The sequence below is a fragment of the Heloderma suspectum genome, chromosome 5 (assembly GCF_057233095.1).
Source record: "Heloderma suspectum isolate Gila_16-S chromosome 5, 16-S_ref, whole genome shotgun sequence".
NCBI lineage: Eukaryota > Metazoa > Chordata > Lepidosauria > Squamata > Helodermatidae > Heloderma > Heloderma suspectum.
In genome coordinates, this window is record NC_139462.1 from 141,302,922 (window position 1) to 141,325,921 (window position 23,000).

Genomic DNA, 23,000 nt, shown 5'->3' on the forward strand with positions numbered 1-23,000 from the left:
CTCCTTTCCGTGCCCTCCATCTGGCGCCGCTCTCTGCGTCTGCATCGCGCGTCCACCAAGTCTGCTTCCCACGCTCTGTCACTCCCAGGACTGCTACCTAAGCTAGGAATGCTGGTGGGAGGAATCTCCATCAGCTGTTGGCCCTGGGAAAGAGGAGCGTGCTCCCCTCCCAGGAGCGACTGCTCTTCCTCAGCATCAGAACTACTCTGGGATTCTATGGGCTCAGTGTCCACCCTGACAGCTAGTAGCTTATGTGGACCTCACACAAGCCTTTCCGTTGCACAATAAGGAGAACGTCTCAGAACCTGAATGGTGTAAACCTGGCTGCTCAGCTCCCGGTACTATTACAGTATTAAGACTGGCAGGCTGGTACCAGCTCTCCTCTCTCTCTCTCTCCACCCCAGCCCCTATTCCTCCATCTTCAAATTGTTTGCCATGCTAATCATTTGTTGAAACGCCTCCCATACGGTTTTTCTCACTGTCTTGTTTCTACACTGCAGGTGCTGCGAAGCAGTAGATGTAATTCTGAAGAAACTCTGAAGGCACAAATGGCTTTAGCTGGCTGCCCAGACTCCTTTTTGCACCATCCTTACCGGATAGTAAGTTAAAACTTAAATATATATTTAAAATATATGGAATACAGTTATGGTTGTGGAGTAAATTCTGTTCACTATACTGAGTACTTGGTTGCTGTTTAGGTAATGCACACAGCTTGACAAGTGGTTCATGTGAGCACTCAATTGGGTGGAAAGGCAAATTAATAATACTTCATAGCTGATGCTTCTAGTAAATCCATTAACCATAACTTCTGTTTTCTAATGCGAGTACAGTGAGTGAACATTAGCTGCATACTAGCTAGTGTAGCCTAGTGGCTAAGACTGATCTGTAAACAGGAAGTCCCACATTCAAATTTTTGTCTCTGCTATGAACTCAATAGGTAGCCTTGAACAAGCCACTTCAGACATAATGGGAAACTATGGCTTCCCCCTGTGTCAGGGATGGGCAAGTGCGGGAGGTCCAGGGGCCATTTTTGTCCCCAGACTCCCCTGCAGGCTTAACCCCCCCCCCCACGGCACTGAAAAAATGGATAATTTTCAACAGGGGCATCCATAGTGTTACAGAGTGCTAAAAGTGTCAAATTTAGCTTGCAAACAAGATAAATCTCACCCTTTTGGTGTTCCATAGTGGTACAGATGCCATGTTTTCATTTTTTTTCAAACGGGGGGTAGTGGCGGCCAAATGTGGCTCAGGGCGGCAGGGCTGCATGTGGCTCACAAGCTGTGTGTTACCGTCCTTGTTCTAGCGGAATGAGCCACAGTGGTCTCAGGCTCCCCCCACTCCTTTCCCCTCCTCTGTCCTGCTCCTCCCCATTCACATGCCAGTGGAGGAGATCAGAAGATTTCACTTCTGATTTTAAGCAAATTACAGCTCCCTGCATTGTCTGTCCTCAGAAAATTGATTTGTTTTAAAACTAGGTGATTTCAGATCCTGGCTTGTTCTCATGAATTAGAGTCAGCCAGTCCTTTATTTATGGTCCACTGACCACAAATAATAAAACAACATAATACAAATAAAACTTGATTATATAAAGTGTATAAAAACTACAACAGTAGATAACATTGAATTAAAGCTTGAATTAACATAAAAACAGATCATATTAACATAAAAAACTATCAAGAAATCATAGATGGTAAGCAATATCATTATGTTTATTTTACTTTCTTGCAACTTGCCCTGTAACTAAAGTATTGGAGCCTTTGAGTAAAATGTTCTGCAGAGATTGTGAAGAACGACGTGGAAAAAGTTGCCTAAGAGGGCATATTATAATTTTTCTAACCCCTTGCTAAAAAGAATAGCAGAGACCGTCTCCACCTTGTCACTGTTGCAGGGGCATTTACCAGGACTCTGTCATTTACCAAGGCTAAGTTATATCTACGTTCTAAAAGTTTAGAAGGTAAGATATTAAGATGTGCAAAGGAAATACACTTTTCTGTGTTTGGCAACAGATAGCCAACATTGATAAGACGTTCCATTGCTGGGGTCTGAATGTGGCCGACCCAGTGACCTGGGGAATATGGGCTAGGGATGGACGGATTCCCTACCTTTCGGTCTTCGGGGGTGTCTTCAGGGGGGGGGGGAAGCGATCTGTTCCTCCCCCCGCCCTGGAATCCTCCAGAGCAGCTCCGTGTCCAGAGGCTTTTGCGGAGTTGCACTCTGGCTCCGTAGTGTTTGCGATAAGGTAATGGCGACCACCATTACCATATTGCCGGGAGAAATACAGCCGCAAATGGCATAGTGGATGCCACTTGCAGCTGTAAAGCGCTGTTTTTTTTACCTAAATAGAGCTGTAAATGGCTGCAATTAGGTTAAACTCAGGGCTTTACGGCCGCAAATGGCGTCTAATATGCCATTTGCGTCTGTGTTTAGCCTATCACAGGGAAAAACAGACGCAAATGGCATATTGGACGCTCCTTGCTGCTGTAAAGCCCTGAGTTTAACCTGATTGCAGCTGTTTACGGCTCTATTTAGGTAAAAAACAGCGCTTTACAGCCACAAGTGGCATCCATTACGCCATTTGCGGCTGTATTTCTCCCAGGAATACGGTAATGGTGGCTGCCATTACCTTATCGCAAACGTTACGGAGCTGGGGTGCTGGTCCACGGAAAATCTTCCAGAGTTGGAGGTAAGTTGAGCTGTTCTGCCGCGGATTCTGGAGGCTGGATTCCAAAGAATCTGGCCTCATTTGAGTCCATGGTGGAACTCCCTGACAACTCTAGTATGGGCCCCCAGGTCAACCTGTACAGCTCTTGTACATCAATATCCAGTAGCTGCCTTTTGACAATAAACTTGTGTTTTTCCTATCTCATTGATAGTGGATGAAAAGGAGATAGGCTGCCCAATTTTTTGTACGTGTGAAGCTGTTGTGAACTAGAGTTCAAACAAACCACAGTTTCCAGAGTTTGGATATTACAGGGCATTGCAGTTTGTTTAACATCAAACATGAAATCTCCTGATCTACTCCCAGTGCAGTAAAGGAAGGAGAGTGAGAGCCCAAGGCTGGCCATGGCTCATTTGGGTATCAGGAAACCATGGCTTCATGTTATGTCTGAACCCTACCACTTTTTCTCTACAGCCTTGAATGTGCAATGTGGGCAATGATGGAGTGGTAGTATTTTACAGGGCTGTCTGTAAGGATTCTGGAGTCAGTGTCTGAAATCCAACTTGCACCAATTATTGGGATTACTCTTTGTTGACCAGTCAACAGACTGCTCCCTTGTCTGGGGGCGGGGGATGGTTCTAAAACAGGGTGCAGAATCTCTTTCAGTCCAAGGCTGAATTCCATTTTGGCAAAGCTTTTGGGAGCTGCATTCCAGTGGTGGGTGGGGCCAATGGCAAAAGGGGTGGGACCAAAAATACAAAAAAATACCAGCATTGTTTAGCTTCAAGCTCTTCCTGCCAGACACTAAGCCTCAGGAGAGGCATTTCAACCTTCTTGAATTGGGGAAACTGCACAAAAACCAGGACACCACCAAATGATCAGTAGTTGGGGGAAAGGGGGTTGGGGCAGGCAAAGGGATCTAAAAGATCTAGCACACTTCAGGCCTGCACAAGTTGAGGCCCAGAAGATGCTTCAGGAACCCCCTCCCTGCTAGATTTGCAGTCCCTGGTAGGAAGCAAAAGAAGACTTATCAGTTTCCTGGCGTTCTGGGTCTGGGTTTGGGGTGGCACGTTCCTTCTTCCTCTCCCTTTTCAATCAACACACTCCAGGAAACAAGGCTTCAGGCTAACACTACTTTATTAGTAAACGATTAGCTTCTTTACAAGTGCAGATTCTAGTAAACTCTCAGACTGCAATGAAACAGCTAATCCACACATCTACGAACATCAATAGAGGAGCTGAAGTGGAAGTTAGAGAAGTTGCCAGCAGTCTGGGCAAGAACTTCTCGGCCAGACTTGCTTCGCAGGGATGCCCCTTCTTTAGGATGGCTCCCTCCTATGTTGGCTTCCACGAGTGGCTAATCTGGCAGAGCATCTGAGCCTTGCCCCTTACTTTTCCCTCTTCATTCTGCGACGGACCCTAGCGTCCTTCTAGTCACGCTGCTTGCTCTCCTCCTCCTCTGAAACTTCAGTTCTCATGATGGTGGAGGAATGGGGAAGCCGTTCAGGTTGGGCCATCTGTGTGCCAGGGTACTGGGAAGAAAGTCTCGCCATATTTGGGCTCACTAGGGAGGGTGCCTCCCTCTGTTCTGGCTGTTCCCATTCTTATTCCGAATTTGAGTTGGAGACATCTCCACACACTCAGTTTCATTCCTGATATGGGCATTGTACGTTATTCTGATGGATCCCTTGCAACTACTGTATAGCTATTTTGTTTAGGGTGGGGAAAACCTACAGAGAGCCACTGTGATGTAGCGGTTACAGTGTTGGTCTAGAACTTGGGAGATCTGAGTTCTAGTCCCCACTCAGCCAAGAAACTCACTGGATGACTTTGGGCCAGTCACTGACTCTCAGCCTAACCTACCTCACAGGTTGTTGTGAGGATAAAATGGAGAGGAGGAAGAGGATCATGTACTTTGCCTTGGGCTCCTTGGAGGAAAAGGTGAGATATAAATGGAACAAATAAGTAAATAATAAACGTAAACAGAACTCTGCTATATATTCTACCTCATGAAATCTAAAACAGCAACAATAACCCTCTCTAAACTTCCACTGCCAAGATTTACCCAGGCACTGCCAAAAAGGTGCTACAGAACTCCAACATTTATTTCTAAAATAGGTGCTCACATATAGACTCAGGGCGCCCAACTAGGATGGGAAAGCAGTGTAGATCTGTACTCCACCAGAAAGGCTGTGTGTGGAGGGGTGCTTTAACATTTCCCCCCAAAACATGGCAAGTAAGAGTTACTTTTCTCAAGGTGTCTTGAGACCCATGGCAACAGAAGGCAGTGCAGGGATGCTAGCCCTCCCCACTGGGGCAAGGGAAGGAGCTGACTACACTTCTGCCACAGGACTGCAGTGGAGGGGACAGTATTGGGCTTGGACAGCCGGTGCGCTGTGGCTGAACTAAATCTCTCTCCCCAATTATCAGTTTATTGAGGGAGAAGAAAGGGTGAGCAAAAAGAATATTCTTCTGCCCCCTCCTCTGTTTCCCCCTCCTGTTCTTTGTGCGTTCTTAGATTTCATGAGAGAACTAAAGTATTTGTTGGATGAAGGTTCCTTCAAAGCTTGAGAGTACAAGAGCGCAGTGAGGCATGCTTCAAAAAACCCTTCATTTTTTGCGTTCAGTGCCAGTATGCTATTGGTGGTGGTGAGGGCGAGGCTGGTGTAAACAGTCGTAGAGTCGCTATTTTCTTATGCTGGTGGTACAAATACCTTTGGCGTTAAGAGGATTAAATCAACATGCAGGGTGACTAAAGTTGTCCAGATTGATGGGTCTCACATTCACAACATCGCTTTCATGTTACAGCTAAAATCCACTTTGTGCCTCATCTGTATAACTTCCGAGAAAGGCTCCACCATTTGCTGCTGCCATAAGCTGCAGTCAAACACTGCCAGATAGTCTGTGAAGCCAAGAATGCCATTGTTCAGGTGTTGCCTTGCTGATTTCATTCCATTATGCTGTCATCTGGGAACTAGTGCTAGAGTGCATACTTTGCGTTCAGAAGGTCCCAGGTTCAATCCCTGACATGTCTAGGCAGGGCTGGGAAAGACCCTCGTCTGAAACTCTGCAGAGCAGCTGCCAGTCAGTGTCGGTAGTACGGGGTTAGATGGACCAGTGCTCTTACTTGAAAATAAATGGGAAAGATAGGAAGGAGCCTCATACTTCCTAGGGCAGGAGTGGGGGCTGCTTGTCCCCTAGTCCTGCAGCAGTCAGAGGCAAGCCTAGCAGCATAGCAAAGCTGTTCTTGCTAGCTACCTGCTTTAATTGCTGGCATCTCTAAATACAAACACAAGCAGCTATTGATGTGTTCCAGGATAAAAACCAGTGAGAAGAACTGTTCAGCAAACTGTTCACAAAGAAATATACCTAATACTGCTGAAGCCCTCCTAAAACGAAGGTCCTCTGGGTAGGCACTTCATTTCTTCAGGGAGATAGTGTTCAACCTGTTCTGGATGGGATTTCACTCTTCCTTGAGGATTGGATTCCTAGCTTGGGGTTGATGTTGGATCCAGTCTGAGAAGAGGTGGCAGTGGCCCAGGATACCGTTACAACATGCCAGTGGCAGATGAAAACCCTTTTATTTGCCCAGGCTTTGTAGGATGTGTTAGATTTTGACTGATGGCTTTACCTGGCTTTCAAAAGCTCTCCTGTTTCTCTTGTATGATTTTTTAAAAAAAATTGGTGTGATTTGAAAGGTTGTAGACATTAAAAGCGGTATAAATGCTTAAAATCTTTAAGTTTTAAAAAAGTTATAATCATTTTTAAAATGTCATTTCCCCAAGATTCTGCCTCTCCCCTGGAGTACAGTCCTTTGAAAATAGTCCTACTGTAGTCAGTTGGTCCTATGTACACCACGTAGACTTGCATAAGTTTGAGCTGTTAGGTGCCTGACCCCACACTACACCTTTGTGCAAAGTCAGGGGCCATCCCCTGTTCTCCCAGCTCCGAGTCTGAAACGTGGATGTTCCTTTTCATATTGAAGGATCTTATTTGTCCTTGCCCATCTTATTATTTATTTACGGAACTTTGAAACCACCCAATACCTGAGGTTCTCTGGGTAGCGTATAATACATTAAAACATTCAGTACAAAGAGTAAAACAAAAAATAAAACAGAATAAAACCAAGATAAAACCAGCAGCAAAAAATAAAGCCATTACAACATCATAAAACTTCATTTTGTTTGCTCACCTTGTTTTATAGTCAGTAGAGCAAATTTAGTTTCTCTGCACAACCTTAAGCGGTCATTGAAACCAACACTAAGCGGTCAGAGGAGATAGTCTTGTATTTGGACAAAAGCTTGGTTTGCCTGTTAAAAGCTGGAAGCAGTGTTGATAGGGGACCTTAGTCCTCAGTAAGTCCTTGAACAACTTTTCTGTGCGTAGTATATGCTGCTCCTCTTAGTAGCTCTGCTTAGTGATCCAGGAACTTGTATTTAATCCATTCAGTGTTCAAATGCTTTCCCTTGGAAACTATCTTTTAATTTCTGGGGCCAAAAACACCTCCTTCCATGGGTGTTTTCAGGAGATCTTTCCAAAATTCTGACTCTTTCATTTAAAATAATAATAATTAAATAATCCAGCAGTGAGAATTGGCAGTGCTTATCTTGTGTTCCTGGAAGTGCAGATTGGAGTTCCAGAATTTCTCAGAAAAACGGGATGACTTACTGTGCACGCATTCCTATTCTTACGCAATCGGGAGTCACAGCAGTAATCAAGCTCAGTCACTTGAACTCTTTATTCAGTTAAGGAGGAAATTAATGTTTTTATGTTCTGCTTCTAGTGATATAATCAGTGACTCCTATTCCAGCATAAGGATTCATCATGAAGTTCATAAAAGAAGCCTGAAGGAAACATTCAAAGTTCAGCTGGTCTGTCCCTTCCACCCCATGCCCCCACCCTGCTAACACAAGCCGCAGAAGTAAATGCATTGGATTTCCTCGGTTTCCTATGAGCTAGATAGAAGATGTGCCTAGATGTGAATAACAAGTAACTTCTTGTAAAGGGGAAACACACTTAGTTACAAAGCAAAGGAGGGAAACTCCAGGCTTTGTTTAATGCATTCTCTTGTAGACTTGGATCCAGGCATTAAGGTTGTAAAAGTCCTGCTGTTAGGAACATAGCTTGGCATTGCCACTTCAGAAACTCTGTGTCCTAGTTCTAAAACATTTTCACAGGAATCCTTCAGATTGGGATGTACACTTTAGAGTGACAATTTGACAAGACTTGACTTTGTGTTTTAGTGCTCAAAACCCACATGTTTATAAGTGTGTGTGTGTGCGCGCGCGCATACCAAATGGATCAGCTTTGAAAATTGTGGTGCTGTATTTTGGTTTGTTTGTTCCGCTGTTTGCATTTGGTAAAAGATGCCATGGATGGAATGAACAACCAATTGTTACTGATTTAGGAGCATTTTTAGAGCGAAACTGGAGGCTGACAGAGGCAAACACAGTGGTTTAATTGCCCGCCTGTTCTGTTTGCATCTAAAGCAGGGGGTGAGGAATCGAACTTAAAGCATAAAGTAGGGGACATGGGTGAGAGGTGCCAAACCTTCTCCCTTGCTCAGGTTGGTCACCTGGGCATATTTTCCCAGCAGGTCATCAGAGCTGGCTAGAATAGTGAGGCTAAATGGCAGGGACCAAATTGCTTACCATCACTCATGTCAGCCTGCCCTAAGATCAACAACTGAGACCCTTCTCACATGCCCACTAAGAACAATCAGGTTGGCCCTGCACTTCTAACAGGGTTCAATAGGCCCCCACATTACATGCTTTTAGTAGGGACTTTAAGACCCATTTGTTTTCCACAGCTTTCTTATAAGAGGGTTTTATCGGACTGCTCTTGGTAGTTTTATTTTTATTTGTCTATTGGTTTAGTATTTTTCTGGGCAGGAATCTAAAATGGTTTCTTTTAATACTTGCTTTTATTAATGTTTTATTGTATTGAGGTTTTGTTTTTGAATTTTTTTGGCAGTTGCCTTACAAAGGTTTTCACCCTTAAAGGCAGCATATAAAACTTCTAAATAAACAAATAACTTTTGCATGCACGGATAAAGTGACAATCCTTACTCTGAAAGTAGTTGCGGAGATAAAATGCCTTACTTATTAGCAAAAATGTGCTTGTTCGTTCATGCTTGAAGGATAAACATTGTCTTGCAGTAAATTTCATTTGACTCTTTTGATGTGATAAAGTCTGTGGTATTTTTGAGTTGGTGCGTGTGTGTGTGCGTGAGAGGCGGAGGGGGGAGAAGCTGTTGGATGCGTTAGACTGGCTTCATTAGATTTACTTTTCTTTCTGCTTGGGGTATCGGCAACTTGAAGAAAAGTTTTACGCAATTTAGTACAGCAACCCATCAGTCACCAACTTTGGTTTCAGATTGCATGAAAATATTTTGTCCACTTACTAAATTGTTGGTCTGCTGATATTCAAATGGGAAGAGAACAGGCTGACCTTGTTGCTGTAATTAGCACAGTGCTTCCGAAATGGACCCTCAAGCTCACCATGGAAAACTTGAGGGTGGATCATTTTGGATTCTGCAGTCTGTCTTTTTTGGCATAATGAATATATATCCCATTAGACAGCATTTTCGTGGTATTTTTTACTTGATTTATATTAATAGCATCTGTGCTGGCAATCTCTTCTCTGTTTTTATGGGTGTGTATGTGTGTGAGGAGTGTTTGGGTTTTCTCTTCTCTCTTTTTTAGAAAATGCTATTGAACATTCTGGTATTTTCCCCTCAACAAGTTTGGGCAGCATAAAATGGGCTAAAGGGCTTGGAGGGAGCCTTTCCAACTCAGGACAAGAATCTTAAATGAAGCCAAAGTGGTTTCCTTATAGTAAAAATAAAATAAAATATGGAAATGAATTTCCAGTTGCAACCTGATCTAGCTAAATATCCTAGGGCAGAGGTGAGGAACCTTTTTCAGCCTGAGAGCTGAATTGGCTCCAGGTAAGCTGTAAGCCAGCAATGGGTGGAGTTGCATCCCAACGTGGGTGGGCCCTCCACACTGCTGTCATATGCCCCCCCCCCCACACTCCTCCCTCCTGAAAATGTCCCCTCCTTCAATTAGGCTTTTAAAAATCTGAATTGCAGTGGGGGGGGGGCAATTCTGAGAGGGGTTGCAGACTTGGAAAAAGACTCCAATGGTGTCAGCAAAGGCTTTTTCAAGCCTAATGTGGTGTGGTGGGGGCAAAAGCAGGGAAAATCTGTTATCTCCAGTCTCTGCAGAGATCTGAAATGAGAGATTTTGTTGGGGGGGGGGAGGAGGCAGGGCCAAGGAACAGGGGGTGGAGACAGAGGGACAAGCTGGTGGGCTGGATGGGGACCCTTAGTGTGGCTGTATCAGACCTGCAGGCTGGAGGTTCCGCTTGCCTATTCTAGGGGCTCCGATATTTTGTAGCTTTGCAAAATACAGAGTGAGAGGGTGGTTGCTCATTCCTGGTCAGGTTTCCCTTGCTTGCTTTAGTACTGGGATGTGCCTTAGCACTTAGGTTTTTAAAAGGTGCAGGTAGTGCCTGGTGAAACTTTAGATGATTCCCCCCACCCATGTGCTTTTCCCAGTGCATAGGTTTTCAGACAAGCAGAATTTGAACTTCATGTGCATTATTTTGGCAATCCCTATATTCTCGAAAGGGAGACCAGCATTACTGTTCCACTGTGGCTGATGGTTGGGCTGAGGCTAACTGGTGAATTCGTGGCTGAGGCGAGGCTTTAACTGGGCCCTTCCCAGTACCGCCACTATACCATATTGTCTAACCAAATGTGGTAAGATGTAGTGCAGAGCTGAACTATTGTCAAAACAATATTTCAGAGTCAAATGGGGGTGGGGGGATATGTGAGGGTAAAATAGACCTCTCCCCTAAGCTATGCAACTTTACCTTGAATTTTGCATCTTCTGTGACTGCTGAGCAGCCAAAATGAAGCAAATTTAGCACAGGATGGGGCGAGGCTGCCTCTACCAGCGGGCAACTTTCTTTGCCAGTGCTGACCTGCAGCCTGCTTGGAACAGCCTATGGGGAGAGATGTCAAATTACCCTTGCAATCCAGTGATTCTTTTCCATACTGTTCTGCAATAGTGTGGGAAGAGGGGCAAATGTCCCTTTGCCAGGGTGGCATGAAGTGCTTCCTTCCTCCTGCCTCCAGCACAGTGACAGCTTCGCTAGCTGGTGTAGCTGAGTTGTCCTGGGCAGCTGGATTTCTAAGCATATCGGTTCAAGAGAACTTTTCCAGCTAAGCGTCCAACTGTACACAGCACTTCCTAAGGTTCTCTTTTGGTTTCAATGTTCTGATCTTCGTTCTTATTGTACTTCTGTAAAATTTGGACCTTCTTTGTGTGAGCCAATTTTGGGACACCATTTTTGTGCCTCTCAGAAGCAGGTATGTGGATTTAACTGCTCAGCTGTGTTGTGTTGGTAGAGGGGGCCGATCAAACACCTCAGATCAGTTTCCATGAGCAGGGTGCTCTCTGAATCGAAATTTCTGCTGACAGAAGCTGAGCTGTAGAGCCTTGTGAGACCCCTCCTCTAATGTTGCATCACTTGCATGAATAGATGACTTCTGTGAACAGTTACATGTGGCAAAAATGTTTGAATCAGCTCAGTTCATAGAACCCAATTCAATATAGTCATAACATGTGTGCACAATTGCACTGTATCCCATGCAGATAGAATACTGATTTTTCTACAGACCGTGGTTTGCAAATGGTTTGAGGGAGCCATATTTAGTGATGGTGCACAGGTAACTTGAAACCATGGTTAATCGTAACAGGGGAAGAGAAGGGTGAAATTCACTCAGGAGCTGGAAGGAGCTTGCCTCCAAGAATTCTAATGGTTTGCTTGGAGGCAGCATTACAAATGGAGTGTGTGGCTACACAGAATGGTCGGCAGGAGATACGGGTGACCGAAGTGCCGATGAATCACACACATTCTTCTGCTATATTTTATAATACATCACTTTTGATAGCAAGTGCATGTATAGCAGTGCAAAATTATGGCATGTATAGATCATGTTGAATAGTACAGAGAGAGGGATGTAGGAGATTTTTTTTTTTCACTTCGTTTTTGACCAGAATTTACCCAGTTCACAATTCATGGAACTGAATGTGGATCTGAATGTAGTCTGCGGTCAATGTCTGTACATTTCCAAGCTTGAGATGCTATTTGTGGAACAAAAAAATGTACGCATTCTTCAAACACATTTCAAAAATGTGCCTGAAAAAGTTTGTACTTTTGAAAACTGTGCACAAGCACACTTATCAATGGGAGAAATGCATACATTAAAAAAAGCACAATTAATGTGTAAATCTGGAAAATGCGCACATTTTTGTGAGACACCCCCCCCCCCCCCAACAAAGCTCACAATCTGAGTTGGAATAAGCTTTGAGATGGAATTTGGAGAACCTCAACCAGTTTGGCTTTTGCTGATTTGTACATCTCTACACAGGGATGCCTTAATGGTCCTGTTGGCATTCCTTCAGGAGAGGAAGAAAGGTTGAAATTGATTGGCTACCCCTTGTTTTGTATGCAGTAGTACATTTGTAACTACTGGCACGCAAGAAAATGTCCTCTCCAGTAACATGCTGGTAATTATAGGAGCCTTTTGATCTTGGAGGAATCTTAATGCACCCTAGTGTTTTGGTGTGCTCATACAGTATTAAAAGAACCATTGTAGTTGCTTTTGCAGAAGTGTTGGAATGTACTTTTTCCAAAGCATTGCAGTAATTTCCTTTTGTTTCAAGTGTGTCAATAGCCCTATGTTGAGGGGGAGGGAACAAAAATACAAAACAAGCTGTTGCTTATTTCATTGTTCACAATGCAGTGGAGTAGAAAATGAAGGACTCCCCATGAATTTGAGGTGACTGGCAGTGGGAAGGGCTCGCCTGCCAGTAGGAGAGGATGCCAGTTCATTACAGCTACACTTAACTAGCGTGCACACTCTCTCCTTTTTCTTTCCGTCTATGGGCTGGAGACAAATCGTAGCTTATATCTTATTTGCTTACTATTTTAGATGCAAAGTTTGATTAGTTTTTTCAGAGAATAGTAACAAACTACTGTGCAAGTACTCATTCAGTGTGTGCAGTGCCTGATAGATATTGCTTTGCTCCAAGGAGATCTTTCTTTGAATCCCTACAATACATTTTCATGGAGATAGCCATGAACTTTGTTCCTGCTAATGTCAGCAGTGAACTGGTAGACCGCAGCCTCGAGTGCTTAGTTGACTCGTTCATACTTTCTCTTCCCCTCTCACACACAAATTCACCCCCTCTTTTCAGTTTTTGACTGACCAGGAGGCAGGGATATAGGTTTTCCAGAAAATTTTGAATTGCAGCATTTTCTGATGCCCTAAATTCAATGTGATCTGATTTAGCATGCTTATTTGTCTTCGCGCGTAATTAGCGTACTCCTGCCTGCAAAATTTATACCTACCAACTTCCTTCCTCCAGTGGCCTCAATACCCGGGTTTTTTTCTGTTTCTGATTAGGCATTACTATAGAGTTGGGGGAAAACTTGGAGATAATTTAATCAACCCCCCTCCCCCCACTCAATGCAGGCTCTACAATGTAGGATGCACTTACAGCATCCCTGACAGATGGTAATCCAGCCCTCTTAAATACCTCCAGCAAAGAAGAAACTCACCACTTCCTGAGGCAGTCTGTTCCACTGCCAAATAGCTCTCACTGTTAGGAAGTTTCTCCCAATGTTTAGCAGAAATCTGCTTTCCAGCCATTTCTACTCATTGGTTCTAATTTAATCTAACTCTTCTCTGGACATGCTCCAGTCTGTCAATGACCTTGTTAAAATGTGGCACTCAGAACTTGACACAGGACTCCAAATATGATTTGACTAATGAAGAATAGAGTGGAACTATTTCTCATGGCCTGGAAACTATGGAGCCTAAGATTACATTAGCTTTTTTAGCTGCTGCATCACACTGCTGGCTCGTGTTTAGCTTGCGCTCCACTAAGACAGCTATGTCTTTTTTCATATTGTACTACTGCCAAGCCAGGTCTCCCCCATCCTACACTTGTGCTTTGAGTATTATTTTTTGTCCCTAAATGCAAGACCTTACATTTATTTCTGTTGAATTTCCTCTTGTTAGTTTCATCCTAGCGTTCTAGCCTGTCAAGATCCATTTGAATTTTGATTCTGCCTTGTATGGTGTTGACTATCCCTCCTAAATTTGTCATCTGCAAATCTTATAAGAAACCCCTCTACACCCTCATCCAGGTCATTATATAAACATTGTGAACAGCACAAGGCCTAGGACAGAATCTTGCATCACTCCCTTTGAGTCTACCCTCTAGGAGAACGCTGTGCCATTACTGAGCATTCGTTGAGTATGGTTGCTTAACCAGCTGTTGATCTGTCCCTCTCAGTAGTAAGTCTCCAACCACCACCACACATCTGCTCCTCCTTGGGTTGGTGGTTAAATTCCTCCCATCTATGTGGGGTTGAGTATGTTCCTTAGTGTTCTGTGGAGCGTTAGGGTAGTGTTTCAATTTCAGGTGGCCCAGGATCACTCTCCATAGGGGATGCCTGATACCTCCTTGTAGTTTTGTAGTTCAGTGGCATAGAACGTCTCCTGATCCTTCTGGTACTATGTGTCACGTTCTTCCACTCCCCTGCCTCTTGCCCTTTGTTTTCTCTTCTCTGGAAATTTCCCCTTCTGGTGCTCGCATCTAAAGACCTTTCAGCACAGAAGCGTCCTCGAGGTGCTTAAATCTTCTCTACCGGCAGAGTTACTTCTTTGCACTTGCTCTAGCTGTAGTTCATGCTTCCCTCAGGAAGACAAACATGGCACACACCCTGCAGGTTGCTGGAATAGCTTCCTCAGTATCCATGGTGCTAGGATTTTCAGATGACTCTGCCATTTCCTTGGACTCCCCCCTAAGCCTTCCCCACTAAACTCTCCCATGGAAAAACTCCCCTGTTTGCTCACACCCAGGAAATGGAGAGCTTTGCTTCAGAGCTCACCGGCTCTGTTTACCCCCGTCTGTGGACTGACCTGCACACATAAGCCATAGGCTTTTATAGCATCAGGCTGAGCCCGGTGACCCAGCAATCAAAGCTCCACCCAAATTATTTTTTAAAAGTAGATTAAAAACTCTGCTGCAATAGCAGGTTGAATCAGGTGACTCAACAGCCTAAGCAGAGAGAGGACAAAAGCTCAAACCAAAGGGGAAAGAAACCCCATCAAAAAAGCCACAAACTCTGCTCAAAACTCACAAACGTATCCCACACCCCTTTTGCCTCTTAGGGCAACCCCATGCAAAACTTCTGTTTGCACACTCCAGTCACTCACTCCCAGGAAACAGAGAGCTTTACTACAGAGCTCCTCTGCTGTGGTTGTCCACTGCAGGGTCTTCAAATATCCTGGTCTTCCAGTATCCCAGAGCACTAAAAAACTAGCAGATCTTATGCAAACACTTCCAGCTTCCGCAGTTCGAGAAAAGAAAAACGAGATGCTGTCATGTGTGCGTGTGCTGAAATGAAACAAAAATTAATCAGTTTTAGTTTCGGTTTTGCTTTCACTTCCAGTCTGAGATGAAATGGGAATTTTGCAGACTGGAAGGTCGGCAGGTCAGCAGTTCGAGACCCGAGTGCTGCGTGACGGAGTGAGCTCCCGTCTTCAGTCCCAGCTTCTGCCAACCTAGCAGTTCGAAAGCAAGAAATTGCAAGTAGATAAATAGGTACTGCCTTGGCAGGAAAGGTAGCAGCGTTCCGTGCACCTCGGTGTTCAGTCATGCCGGCCACATGACCACGGAAGCATCTTCGGACAGCGCTGGCTCTTCGGCTTAGAAACGGGGATGAGCACCGCACCCTAGAGTCAGACACGACTGGTTGGGGACACCTTTACCTTTACCTTTTTACACAACCTTACCAAGTGAACCTGTAACTTTATTTTTGGTTTGATTATGTGTATATGTGGTATTATTTTGCCCTGTGTACAGATCAATACAACACATGTACTCTCACACATTTCCTAGGGTTGATCACTGGGAAAAACATTAATTACAATTTTAAAGCTGCCAGGCTTGCCCAATACTAGGCTGGCACCCATTCATTGTTACTGATGAATTTCATGAACCAATGAATTTTTAGAAATGGAAAATTTCCCATGGAAAAATTGAGTACCTGAACATTTTGCATTTTGAAGCATTTTCTTCCACTCAGCATTGCCACGAGGTACTTTGCTTCTGCATTAATATTCTTTTTTAGCCAACATGGCTGTTGCCAGATGCTGTTGTTTATTCGGTCAGTCACTTCCGACTCTTCGTGACTTCATGGACTAGCCCACGCCAGAGCTTTCTGTCGGCCGTCGCCACTCCCAGCTCCCCCAAGGTCGAGTCCGTCACCTCCAGAATATCATCCATCCATCTTGCCCTTGGTCGGCCCCTCTTCCTTTTGCCTTCCACTTCCCCTAGCATCAGCATCTTCTCCAGGGTATCCTGTCTTCTCAAGATGTGGCCAAAGTACTTCAGTTTTGCATTGAATATCCTTCCCTCAAGTGAGCAGTCTGGCTTGATTTCCTGGAGTATGGACTGGTTTGATCTTCTTGCAGTCCAAGGCACTCTCAGAATTTTCCTCCAGCACCACAGTTCAAAAGCATCTATCTTCCTTCGCTCAGCCTTCCTTATGGTCCAGCTCTCGCAGCCATAGGTTACTACGGGGAATACCATTGCTTTAACTATGCGGACCTTGGTTGTCAGTGTGATGTCTCTGCTCTTCACTATTTTATCAAGATTTGTCATTGCTGTCCTCCAAAGAAGTAAACGTCTTCTGATTTCCTGGCTGCAGTCAGCGTCTGCAGTAATCTTTGTGCCTAGAAAGACAAAGTCTGTCACTGCCTGCACGTTTTCTCCCTCTATTTGCCAGTTATCAGTCAAGCTGGTTGCCATAATCTTGGTTTTTTTGAGGTTTAACTGCAACCCAGCTTTTATTTTGGAAGTAACCATGGTTAGCAAAATCCCTGGTGTAGAAGAAGCACTGCCTCATAGTTGCTGAAATGAGTGTGTGTGTGTTTATCTGTGGAATTTGCACCTGGGAGGAGAGAGCATGTAAGCCTGCAGGGTGTTCTTGACCACAGTTTAGGGATCAGGCAGCAGCAAGTCTGCACCAGTATACTCACTGTGGCTGCAATACTATGCACACTCACCTGGAGGAAGTCCCATTGAATTCAGTGGCACTTATTTCTGAGACATTCATAGTATTGTACTGCTGATGCAGGGGTGTCAAATTCCTTTCAGCTCGAGGACTGAATTCAGTTTTGGAGAAGCTGGGAGGGGGCAGAATTCTAGTGGTGGGAGGGGACAAAGGCAGAAGGAGGTGGGTCCAATATACTCAAAACACCAAACACACCAGCATGTATTAGCTGAAAGGTCTTTCTGCTAGTAAGGAAGCCTTGGGAGAGGCAAATTTTCAACCTTTTAGAATAGGAAGAAAACAGCAAAATCTGAGAAACCACCAAATGATGCTCACCACCCACTGGCTGGACATCAGGAGGAATTTCCTGACTGTTAGAGCAATACGACAGTGGGACCCAGTACCTAGGGTGGTAGTGGGCTCTCACGCACTGGAGGCGTTCAAGATGAAGCTGGACAGCCACTTGTCAGGGATGCTTTGACTTGGATTCCTGCATTGAGCAGGGGGCTGGACTCGATGGCCTTGTAGGTCCCTTCCAACCCTACTATTCTATGATTCTATGAAATGATTCATCAGGGGAAAGGGGTGTGGTACTCTGGGGGGCCCCAGGGGGCTGGATTTGGCCTGTAGGCCTGAGGTTTAACACCCGTATGCTAATGTGTGTCCCTCAGGGTCAGAAGCATAAGACTAAAGGTCGTATTCTTCAGAATGAGAAATGGTTGTTGTGCAAAGATGACTGACCTTCACTACTGCTTGCTTCATGTACTGCAAAGAGAGGACTACATAGCCCATAGTAGTATACAAAAGATAAATGCCTTTAAGGCTATTTGTGTAAAATTTCCCTCTGTGCTTCATGTTTCTCAGATGCATCTGCTGGGTTGTAATCCTGCTTCTCTGAAAGCCTTGGGACAGCTCTCAGTAAGATGTTTGGGGAAGAAATACTGAGTTCAGGGTGAAGATGCGGGAAGTTAAATTGCTGAATTGAAGCAGGAACAAAATATTTGCCCCATGAAGAGTGAGGGAACGCAAAGAGGCACCCAGTCTCGGGGAATCGAGAAGCAGAAGAGAGGCTGAATGTTTGGGGAGCAAAGTGCCTGTTAGCCTGTGTCTCTTTTCCTGGGACAATTAGTGTTCAATTACTGCATGGTGATCCCCCCCCCGCCCTCATGTGTCCTTCTAAGGGCTTCGCAGTCGCCATGTTTTGCGGGTTGAGTCAGGTAGCAAAAGTGAGATTGTCGGGGTGTTCATCTACTTTTTTAGGTCACAAGTTATAAAAACCAGCTGTAGACAGGCTTTATTATAAAAGTAAAGGGGGAGGGGGCAGGATTTGCGTGTCAAAGAGGGGAGAAGGAAAGCCGAGGCAACCAGTGGGAGGCTTTAATTTAAATGAACCTGTTGAGAGCTTGTTGATGAATGGAATACATTCTCTGTGTGTAATTTTTTTGCGGGGCGCTTATACTGAATGGTGAATCTCATATTTACCTTGGAGTTTATTCTCAAGTCTTCACACAACCTTCATGAAGCTCAAATTACATTTTTTCCTATTAAAATGCTTTGGTTAAAATTGCCCCCATTGCATAACTTTTTGTTGTTGTTGAGTATTACTTAGGAATGAAGCTATTTGCCTACTGCCTGAGCAATTTGGGATGTCTATACTAGAGATGGATGAGAATTTCATTTTTGTTCTCAAAACATGTGAACGTGCCCCATTCAAAGCTCCAAACGTGAGCAGAGCACATGTCCACCGAAAATATTCGTAAATCGTCAGACATGTGCTTGCATTCATCTCATTTTTGATTCCCAGTTCAAATCTGTGTAAATTTCTTCCATAGGTTGAATCAACTCTGCTTTAGTCTATGGAGGAAATTTGTGTGAACTTTGGGGAATTTGCGCAAATCTCCTGTTTGATCACTGCTTGATTTGTGCAAGTTTCCTGTTCATGCAGAACAAGGAGCAATCACAAACGCGAATGGGAATCAGGCACGAGACAAGCAGCAAGATGACAATCAGAGAATCCTAGGGATCTCAAACCTTGCTCATTCACCCGTCCCTAATCCATACAATGATCAGATGATCAGCATCCCACAGGTGTTTATAGGAAGGATTAGGTGGCATACATAATGTTGACAAGGAGGTTTCTTAGCTTTTTGGAGGTTTAGGGCTGGAATACCTTATTCCTTTGGGTGAGCAACTAAGGCCTTCCCCCAAAGGTATTTTTAAACTTAAGTTCTTCCTGTGGAGTTTTTACTGTAGTCACTAAAAGCTTTTTGCAATGTAACAAAAGGCTTTTGCTTGATTCACAATTATCCTTTCCCAAGCTGATGAACTGCTTCTGTCTAATAAAGCAGTACTTAAAATAGACATACATAATTGTGGAGAAGGTGTAGGGACAACTGTAGATGCTTGCCGCCTTATCACAATTATTGAATAATACATTCTGGATTCTATGTTGGGGATTGGCTATAAATCAAGGATTGGATCCAGAATCTGCCTTCAGCAAGAGGAAGGGCTCTGCTCACATAAAGTCTCTCTGCTCAATTTTGGTGTATTTTCCCTCTCCTGCACACCATAGTTCACCCCATTCAACAAGGTCACCTGACTCCCTTTGTAGCATTTTGTGAGTGCTGAAGGGGCTGTTGTGGGAAGGAGGGGGCAGGGAAGTCCACTTCCAGTAGCACAGTTGATCCATCATAAATCTGTATCGAGCCCCAAATCAAATTGGGCAAGTGAAATGGAAACGGTACTTGTCAAATTTAAATGTCTTTATTTATTTTATTGCATTTCTAATCCGCCTAATAACTAAAGTTCTCTGGGCAGATTACAAACAGTTAAAAAATTAAAATGCCATAGAAAAGCTAAAGGTATAAATTACAGTGCAAATAAAAGAATAAAATACAATGTAATGCCAAACAATAAACAGCATAGAAATCGATAAAGCAGCCATAAAAATCTAGAAATAGGTCTGTAAAATGTCTGGAAGAAAAGAAAGGCCCTATAGGTGCCAAGTGAACCTCTTTGGGGAGTTCATTCCATAAGTGGGGTGCCACAACTGAGAAGGTCCTCTCTCTCGTAGCCATTCATCTAGCTTTCTTTGGCAGGGGCACCTAGAGGAGGGCCTCCATAGATGACCTAAGTGTCCAACCAGGTACATGTGGGAGGAGATGTCCCTTTAGGTACTCTGGCCCCAAGCTGTTTAGGGCTTTAAAGGTCAACACCAACACTTTGAATTGGCTTGGAAATGGACTGGAAACCAATACAGCTGACAAAGCACTGGCATCACATGATCATATAGCCCAGTCCCAGGTAGTAGCCTAGCAGCTCTGTTTTGAACTAATTGACGTTTCTGTACTGTCTTCAAAGGTAGCCCCATGCACAGTGCATTGCAGTAATCCAACCCAGAGATTACTAGAACGTGGATAACTGTCGCTAGGCTCTCTCTGTCCAGGTAGGGCCACAACTGGTATATCAACCTACGCTGATAGAAGGAGCTCATGGCTATGGAGGCCACCTGGGCTTCAAGTGACAGTGATGGATGCAGGAGCACCCCAAGATGCATGTCTGATCTTTCAGGGGAAGTGCCACCCCCCCCCCCAGGATAGGTTGAATGCCACTCAGCTGGGGAGACACACCACCTGCTAATAGTACCTCCGTCTTGTCTGAATTGAGCTTCTCATCTCTGGATAATCTCCCCTAGCAGTTTCATGTAGGTGTTAAATAGCATGGGGGATAAAACTGAGAGCCCCGTGGAGCCCTGTGATGTAATTGTCATGGAAAAGAGCAATAGGGAATTCCTCCCTAGGGAACTCCGCCATGCCCCCTCTTTAATAAGCTTCCGCCATTCATTGAAAACTTGGTGGTTCAGGCAGGCATTTGGGGTGGGTTAAGGTATTTTTAGAATATGATGTTTTAATGTTTAATTGTACTGTTTTAGATTGTTTGTACTGCTGTACATCACCCAGAGTGGCTGGGTGACTGGCCAGATGGGTGATTAAGAAATAAATAAATAAGCCAGCCAGCCAGCCCGCCCGCCCACCCCCAGAGCACCATCTTCTGGAAGTGACCACCCAAGTAGGAATGGAACCACTGTAAAACAGTGTCCCCACCTCCCAACCCAGACAGCCGTTCCAGAAGGATACCATGGTTAATGATACTGAAAGCCCATGAGAGGTCCAAGAGAACCAACAGGGTTGTAGTCCCCCTGTCTGTCTTTCAGCAGAGGTCATCCCACAGGGTGACCAAGGCATGTCCCAAAACTGGGCCTAAAGCCAGATTGAAATGGACCTAGAAAATTAAAGTTATAATTATCTTTTCGCCCCGGGTGATTATCCCTAGGAAGCACATATATTTCTGGGCACAGCTCTTCAGGCGTGCTAAAATTACATTACCAGTTTTCAGTACCTTAAGTTCTAGGGAAGTGTGTGCTGTTGAGTTGTCATGCCTTAAAATATTTACAAGTATTCTAATAAATATAATTTCCAAGTAAAGCTTTGGGTCTGTTTGAACGTAACACTTAAACCACGCTAAGTACATTTTACTGGGTTTTTTTCTAACCAAATATTTCAGTTTAACTACTTCGGGCTATCGGGAGGCGGTGGCAGGGGGATGGGGACGTTCACATACTTATATAACATGTAAAATTAACCCAGCATAGTTTTTCTTTACTAAAGAAAAGTCCAGTATGTTAAATCCAATCTTAGTTGATTTAGGGCAACAGAAAAATGTCCATGAAAACTAAACATTTTATTGAAATTCCCCTTCGCTTACGATAAGGCTATGTTTATGTTGCACTCGCAACAGCTAGAGGAGGTGCTGCAGGCCTGAGAGCCTATATTTTTGCATGTGTAAGGCCAAGTGCTCAATTTCTAGCTGCTTTGAGAAAGTCACCACACTGGGCCAGGTACCCACTTGGATGGAGTGGGTATAACGTGCATTCTTACAATTACCACTGAGCTGAAAACTTCCAAAAATATATATGAACAAAGTCAAAAGTCTGAATCAGCTTTTAAAATCCATTGCTACTTGGTATTAAACGTGGCTGGAAGATTTACTAATTGTGGAGGAAAACATACAGCGCTAGGGAGTAGGACCAACTCTTTGTGGATAGCAACTCTGGGAAATGCTGAATAAATGTGATCAGTAGGACTGCCAGGTTGCAACTTGGAGATTCCCCCTGTACTTAAAAAAAAAAAAAAAATCTGCTGAACAGGGAGAAGAAGCAGCTCCTTTGGTTGGTCCCCATCTCTCACTTGTTGTAAGTGGTAGTCCTCCCTTTTTTGTTAACTTCATGGTACAAGGGAATCTCGAGTTTTTGACCTGTCCATCCTAGAGATAAATCTTTGACTTAAACTGGAAAGCTCAGACACTTTCCTGTCTGTCATCCTAATTACATTGAAGTACTTGATTCATAACTGCCTTAAGAATCCTGCGGGGAGGTTGTTGGAGACCATCAAAAGTGAAGACTTGTGGACAGTGTGGTTAGAGGTACTAAAGTAGAGATGGCCTTTCAGATCATGAGTAAGATTGAATAAGGGAATTCAGGACAAGCTCATTATGTTAATGTTTGTCATCATTACAGGAAACCAATAGTCTTGTACAAAAGAATGTACTGCAAACATTCAAGATGGGAACTATGGCCCTACTGCTTACCTCTAGATCTTACCCAAGAGTAGTTGTTCACTCCTGCTCTTTGTGCGTATTTAGTGTTTTGTTGACTTAAAGTTAAAACCTGCACAGGCTCCTGTTTCCTTTGTTTCAGATGTTTTCTTAAAGGTGCTTCCTATAATTGGATTAAATGGCCTATGTCAGTATTCTTCATTAAGAAAAGCCATGCTGGATCAGATGGAACGTCCATCTAGTCCAGCATTCTGTTCATACAGTGGCCAACCAGCTGTTGACCAAGAACCGACAAGCAGGACACGAGAGCAAGAGCACTCTCCTGCCCATGTTCCCCAGCGACTGGTGTACATTGCAAGGCTTGAGGATCGCAGTTGGCTCCCAGTCACCTCAAGTCTGGCTTTCCATCTCTCTTCCTCTTTGCAGTAGCTGCTCACTCTCAGTAGAGGTTCTCTAGGTTTTCCTTTAGCAGTAGTTTGGCTGCTGTGATCTGGGCTCCTGGAGGAAGCTTCAGGAGTGGGGCATCAGAAGACCAGCTGCTTATTAGTGTAGGGTGGGGGTGGATAGGAGAATGCAGGAACAATCA

The 23,000-nt window shown here is 44.3% G+C and overlaps 1 protein-coding gene across 1 annotated transcript in view; it reads left to right on the forward strand.

The window, feature by feature from the left end:
• GRB10 (growth factor receptor bound protein 10) overlaps positions 1–23,000 on the forward strand; it is a 147,090-nt gene that overhangs the window by 40,072 nt on the left and 84,018 nt on the right. Inside the window, exon 2 of the mRNA XM_084857685.1 lies at positions 501–599. Within this exon, the coding sequence (XP_084713811.1) occupies positions 549–599 (51 nt within the window). The 5' untranslated portion in view covers positions 501–548. The remainder of the gene's footprint in view (positions 1–500; positions 600–23,000) is intronic.